The 7,012-nt window shown below is 34.6% G+C and overlaps 1 protein-coding gene across 1 annotated transcript; it reads right to left on the bottom strand.

The window, feature by feature from the left end:
- Nucleotides 1-1,499: 1,499 nt before the first annotated feature.
- Nucleotides 1,500-4,951, bottom strand: LOC112687672 (transmembrane protein 181). Its single transcript, XM_025560523.1, has 12 exons — nucleotides 4,800-4,951; nucleotides 4,586-4,689; nucleotides 4,332-4,493; nucleotides 4,130-4,229; nucleotides 3,897-4,050; nucleotides 2,907-2,987; nucleotides 2,743-2,842; nucleotides 2,524-2,651; nucleotides 2,290-2,439; nucleotides 2,105-2,207; nucleotides 1,791-2,015; nucleotides 1,500-1,720 (listed from the first exon to the last, which is right to left on the bottom strand). The coding sequence occupies exons 1-12, from the start codon at nucleotides 4,949-4,951 to the stop codon at nucleotides 1,596-1,598; spliced, it is 1,584 nt and encodes a 527-aa protein (XP_025416308.1). The 3' UTR covers nucleotides 1,500-1,595.
- Nucleotides 4,952-7,012: the final 2,061 nt, after the last annotated feature.

The raw sequence follows: 7,012 nt of genomic DNA, 5'->3' as shown, positions 1-7,012 counted from the left end.
TGTGTTGTTATGTACAATAATAGAAACTATTATATGTTCAAAATTTTCTTCAGAGAATGTACTTTAATATTATCTATAGTAGCATAAATTAAATATATAGTAATCACATACTTAAATTAATGTGGTTATTATCATGTCATTGTTAACTTGTTTAATTTTAGAATTGTTAACTTTTACAATTTATGAAATTAAAACACAACAAATATGATAAAATTGAATTGTTCTACTGATAATTTTTATTATTTTGATGTTGGTAGCGTCATAGATATGGAAATTGTCTCTGCAACACTCTTATCAATTTTCTGACAACTATCAACTTCAGTACAATAACGTATTTATTAAAAACTATCTCTTTACTCTGTTCGGACATGTCTTGCCAGCCTGAGCATGCTGAGAGCAGCAGTGACGATGAAAAAAAAATAATGCAAAGGGACTGGAAGAAAAATCTCTCCGCAATTGAAAAGGTAATCACATTGATAATGACAGATTGTGAACGTTTTGGTTTCATTATAACGTATCGATTGTTTGTAGGTGGCGTTCAGGGAAGGAGCTACGGCTAATGACAGCAAATCTGATGTGATGTTCCAAATGGGATTTGACAACGGGTACAAAGACGGATTCAAGAACGGTTATAAGACTGGATCCTATAAGAGCACTATCATGTAAGTGGACTAAATCGATAATTTTTCTCCTTCAACATGCTCAAAACACATTTTTATTTTCGTTCATAGGTTGTTGGATAAATTCAACTTTTCAGAAAACAACGAAGAAAAATAAAATATTTATCAAAAAATGTACATTGTACCCATTCGAACTTTCAGTTAAGTACCCACCTGACAATGGGTGATGTTTTCAAGAGATTTGATAGCTGGCTGATATGTTGGTAAGCTAAGTGTGATATAGTTGTTGATATATGTTATGCAAAACAGTTTTAAATGAAAAAATATTTTTATTTGTTTTCGGCAAATTCATAAATTTACATTTTATAAAACTAATTTTAAACTCAAACTCTGTACCCGTTATCAAATGTATAAGTATATACTTACAATTATGTATGTATTTATTTTAAAAAATAAAAAAATAAATCCATTAATTAATTGTTCTTCCATCAAGCTTTGCGTTTTAATCTGTAATAATAATTATTTAAGTAGCAAAATGTATGTTTAAACCTATTTTAACCATGTAATTTTTTTAAATTTAAATCCGCGGTTTATTAAATTTAAATAAATTAGTCAAATAACCTTTGTATGATATAAATTATATTCTACATTGTTTTCTTAGTTATTTAGTTAGTTTTAATTTTATTTTTCATAATGCTTTAACCATCATTATCTTTTATGCCTAACTAATTAAAAATAATTTTCATAAATATTTTTTCCAATCGTCTAAATTACAGAAATATATAAAATAAGTAACTACTTTTAATAAATTCATTTTTATTTGCTTAATACCTCACAGAAGTTAAATTAATACAAATTTCAATAACAAAATGATGTAAATAAATATATTAAATATTTGTTATTTAATTATCCATAAAAATAATGTAATAAAACCAATATGATTATGTACAAGCCAATTCAAAGAAAACAATTTAATTAATCACTGTCATCATTGGGTGGGTTTAGTGGCTTATGACTTTCTTCATCTGAACCGAACGGTATATCTTCTTCAGAGTCGTTTACCATTGAGAATGCAGGATTATCTTTTGTTATTGAAGATTCTAATGATTCCAAAGAAAAAAAATGATTTTTAACTTTTGTACCTATATTTTTCTGACCATTTATATTTACCAAATCCTGGTTTTTTAGTTGGTGAGTAAACCGCAGCCAAAGTAAACACATAGAAATTGCAAATACCGTAAAAAGTCATAAACAATGCTGATGTCATGTATTCAGTGTTCAAATCGGCAGCGTATGAGTCTTCAATTAGTCCAAGCCCGTATTGCATGTGTGTAATGGTCGAACATATTGTAAGTGATATGACCATGGAGATCGTTACAAATTTCAGTCTAGCGTCTATCGATATTAAAAAAAAAAAAACATTAAAATACTGTACGAGTATATTTATACGCTTATTCATTGCTACATTGTTGAATATTGCTCACCGAAATATGGCATTGACCGTAAATCACTGTACGCTCTCAAAATCAAGCAAACCAAGTACACGATATATACAATAACGAAAATGCCTACACATGACTTGATGTTCTAAAACGATTGAAACGTAAGTGCATTACAATAGTTGGTACTTTCGTCGCTGTATGGTAGCGCATTTATCTTGTTCACTTACCGTGTACGCGTTAGAATCAATCTCGTAGCTAAACGCTGGATCTTCAACCTCGTTCATGCGACGGTATTTGGCCATTATAACTCCGCACAACCAAAACGGACCGACCAGAATTGCTTTAGGAAGATAAAACGCTAACGGTTTCCTCTCGTTCTGCAATGAAATTAATACGTGATCAATTGGTTGCTTATCGATGCATTCGAATGTTTTTGAAGACTATGTTTAGAATTCACGTACCTGGCGGAGTCCGTGGTAGATACAAAGCCAAAAGAATAAAATCGCGCAGATAAATGTCACTTGGAAGACGCCGTCTAGCATTCCAATCAGTTGATTGCTCGTGAGAAGTGTCAGTGGGAAGATGGGATCTAAAAACATGCGAGTGCTTATCTATTTGTGGTTATTTTCCATTTTGCGACTGTCTAACCCTACACGATTGAACCTCCGCATCGTACTTACCGTTAAATAATATTAACAGGGGTAATAAGACGACTGTCCATTTCTGTTCGTACGACCAATCTGCCACTGGAAATTTCCTCAGCGAATTCGCGAAACAACACTGAAAGCAATTCACGTCGTTTATCGTGTACATCGGACTAATTAAACGTGTAGGTAGTACTCACAAGTATTCCAAAAGCACTGAGCAAATAAATTAGCCTGAACCATATTTCCATTTGAGTGTAGCCGGGGTTATACGATTTGTACTGCAGGCAAAACCATAACGTATTTTTAACCGCAACATATTACATAGGTTTATCGTTTGCTGTTTATTTTTGTACGATGCTGAGCATTGACGAGTAAAATGGTTATTTTTTAACAAATTAAAGCTAATTTTTTACTAAAAATAACTTCCTACTTGACATGATAAAATTTTCCATATGTACTTATAGACCGGGTAATTAATTGTGTTCTTAGTATTTTTGAATCACGATAAGTTAATTTTCTTTCCTAATTAAAATATATAGATTGAAAATATAAAAATATACTTTTTTTGTACACATTTTTATTGTTCTTAATAAAAATTATCGGGGTTATAATTGTAGAAATTTTGAATGCATTATTTCTAAATTTAAAAAGACATAAAATAATGTTCATGAATATCATATTATTCAGTTTTTTTTTTTTTAATTAATTTGCTTTTTACTAGAATTAATTACAGCGAAGCGATTACAATATGATGATATGTTTAAAAAATTAAAAAAAATATACAAACAACAATGAATTACGTATTAACTTTAAATAAGAAAGCCAGCGGTATGAATTAATTGGATAAGAGAATGAATGATTGGAATGAGTCGAGAGTTGAGAAGAAGGTTAGAATCGGGAGAGATATAGCCAAAAGAAAGAAAAGAAAAAAGAATTTGTCTACTAGTGATGAGAGAAGAGCATATATTATTCAGTTAAAAAAAATAAATATTTAACCCAATTAAATTACTTATTTTTTCTGTTCAACATGTAAATGTTAAAAGTTAATAAAAGATAGAAATAACTCTTAATTTTTCTTTCATTTGTCTAGATTAATTGATTGAAGAAAATTATTATAATGCCCAGCATTTCTTTTAAAACGATATAATTTATCTAACTAAAGTAATGGCCGTTTTAAACACACTCACGTAAAATATGACTTCTTTTACTTGGTACTTCTGATGAAACGTTTCTAGATTGTAAAAATCCACCTTGAACGTATAATGAGTGTAATGGATATACGCTATGTGGGCTATAGGCACTTGGTTACATAACTGTTGTTTACACAGCAAATGTCTCGTTCTGCGAAAGATAATAACGACACGATTATTACAGTTCGATTTTGACTCGGATAAACGGTTTTTGATCACGTATCGTTCACCTGTTATTCTTGAACACTTTTACTATGTCGGTGGTCTCGTGTTGCGGAGTGATTCCTTTGATGGACATACTGATCTTGAAACTTTTATCATAAGTCTCATCTGTCAAAACAACAGCACATCGTAAAATCGCCAATGTCACCCCCCGTTAAACGCGTTCACGATTCGTGTGAAATCGACGCGGCCAATTTGCGGTTCACTTACCGTCCTTGTTGCCGGTCAACACAACCGCTATCAACCACAGCCTCTGGTTGTACACCGTCAGGCTGGGGGTCTTCATGACGTACGGGCCCTGCGGCAACGATCCGTTGGTGTGCTTCAGCACTTCGACCCCGCTCACTTTGCTCGTCAGCGTGATCGGCGGCCCTGTGGACAAACCGAACGTTTCCGGGATGATGAACTCAGAAAAAATCAAATCGCAGCAGGTTACGAAATGAATACTATGCTGGTCCGCGTACCTGTCAGTCCGATGAACAGCACCAGTCCCATGGCGGTCAACAGGACGACGAACACCATGACGAACTCCCGCTTGTTCATCGAGTATAGACGCATGTGCACGGACCTGTAGGGACACATAACATTGAAACAACGGGTTAGGGCACGAGAGCTTTGGGCGGCGACAGACGACCGGGGCCGCGGCACGTGCGCCGCGCGCCGTTATGAACTCCTCACCGTTCGCATCGGTCGTGATGGTAGGCCGGCGAGATGTACCGGTTGAAGTCGCTGAACAGGTCGTTGAACTGCGTCACCAGACTTCTGACCGCCATCAGGCAACCGCCGGTCGGCAACCCGTAACCGGTCTCGGAGCCCTCGATCGTGTCCATTACCGTTGGGCGGCCCGACGTGTGCTGTGTTCCGCGAGGCGTTGTTGCTCTTGGCCGCGGTGACGATCCGCGTTGCGTTCACCGGAATCGTCCTTCAGACGCGCGCCATTTCGCAGCACCGTGCACGATAATCCTTACGAACGTTCCGAGTGCACCTTGATGCCGCAGGGCTCGCAGCGACGCGCGCACATCGTCGCGATCCTGTGCCTTTGATCCTTTCGATCCCCCGAGCGCTGTAGCTGCAAAACCAGTAGTGGTTGTGCGTGTATCTACCCGCTGTTATTAACGTACTGCGTCGGTCCTATTCGAAGGTGATGTTTGGTAAACAGCTGTTATTGATCTAACCCTTCAAGCAGTAGCACCCAACCCCTTTCCACCGACGCTGCCCACTACTACCCCCACGCGCGCCGATCGACGGACACCAACGCGTGCGCAAGCTTTAGCGCACAACAATAATTTTTTTTCCATTCGTTTTTGGTAACCGTTTAGCTCGATACTCACATTACGCTGTATTACTTATCAACACAATAATAATAAATGATGATAAGTAATCAGAAATTAATATCATAAATATAAATAGACGTTTAAATGGCAAAGCTAACCTCCTGAATAATCGCAATAATAATAGTTACAACCTATTTTCAGAATTTGAACGGAGATCGTAGGAACAATATTTACAGGCGGAAAACGGTGCGCAGAAAACTCATACGATGGTACGCGTGAAATATTTTAATATAATTGTTATTTTTTTTATTATTTTAAACATTCAATATTATTTGATTTATTTAGTATCGACATTTTCATTCTTAAATCATTTATTACCATTCTTATTCATTATTAACCATTATAACAATGAAATTAAAAACTATATCTTTAACTTATTCTAGTTTTAAGCTGTTAAATTGTTATTTAATTGTACTGTTATCGCTCAACTAATTTACATACTTTACGTATATTTTGTAAATAGCCGTTTGACGTAAATAAAATAAAATAAATAAAAACTTTTGTTCATTTTTTGTTTTTATGATAGTGATTCTGGACTGTAAATTTTAGAGGAAAGAAGATATGATAAAAATGAAATATTAGCTGAGTGACAACGATCGGCAAGACTTTCTGACAAAAAAAAGCGTTGGATTAGTGTGAAATCGTGAGGTAGACAGGATATGTTTAATTTATAAGTAGCGTGGTGGAGGAATTTTCTTTGAATCATTTCAATCATGCTACGTGCATAAACAGAGAACGGGTCCCAGAGGATGATTCCATACTCAAGGATGGGACGGACTAAGGAACAGAAAAGGGTTTTTAGTGGAGTGAGCAAGTGAAAGTCTGTAGAAACACGATTTATGAAATCCTATTTATGATTTGTACTTTTGTAGCCAATTATAGTTTATATATTATCATATATCATGGTATAAACATTGATTAAATATACATAAAAATATATATAATATTATAATATATGTATATTTAATCAATGGTGTAAGTAAGCTACTGATATGAGACATGATTTAGTAAAGGGTGGTCACCCTGATTGACCCCCTCCAATAATCACTGTTTAATTAATTTTTAGTATACTAATATGTAGTCAGTTTTCGAATGGGCAGCGTAGTACGCCGAGTCTGTTTCTTAACCGTTTTCATGTTCCTTTAATTGTCGCTAGTTGTGCGTTAATAAAAATATTCATGTTTAGTATTGTTCTTGTTTGCTTGTGGCAGCTCAGGTCCTACAGGGACCGTTAAACTAAAATAGAGAGCGAAAGAGATATAATAAGTTTTCGCATGAAAATTTAGTTTTATTTTTTTCTATTACGAAAAGTCATTTATTTTTTACCAAAAATTATTATAAAAATACATTTAATTTGAGCAGCATCAGTTCAAATGTGGGCCCATTAATCTTAGAATTACATTTTAGGGCTCCATTTACAAAATTGCAGAGGGTTCCGAGCACACCCGACACCCCATACAAACAACAATAACTATTCAATAATTATAAAACATTTCAAACACGATACGTGATTAAAACAAACCGTTTATTCTATTTTTGATCAAATAATATACTATT

This window comes from Sipha flava, unplaced genomic scaffold, assembly GCF_003268045.1.
Source record: "Sipha flava isolate LNK unplaced genomic scaffold, YSA_version1 35a_pilon_pilon, whole genome shotgun sequence".
NCBI classification, from domain to species: domain Eukaryota; kingdom Metazoa; phylum Arthropoda; class Insecta; order Hemiptera; family Aphididae; genus Sipha; species Sipha flava.
This window is presented reverse-complemented; position numbering and strand designations above follow the sequence as displayed.

What these genes read in the sequence shown, in the direction of transcription:
- LOC112687672 (XM_025560523.1), bottom strand. Translation starts at nt 4,951, where the DNA reads ATGGACACGATCGAGGGCTCCGAGACCGGTTACGGGTTGCCGACCGGC. An exon ending in TCTACCACGGACTCCGCCAG is followed by an intron (nt 2,440 to 2,523) that starts GTACGTGAATTC and finishes ATTTCATTGCAG; the next exon opens with AACGAGAGGAAACCGTTAGC. An exon ending in TTGATTCTAACGCGTACACG is followed by an intron (nt 2,208 to 2,289) that starts GTAAGTGAACAA and finishes CAATCGTTTTAG; the next exon opens with AACATCAAGTCATGTGTAGG.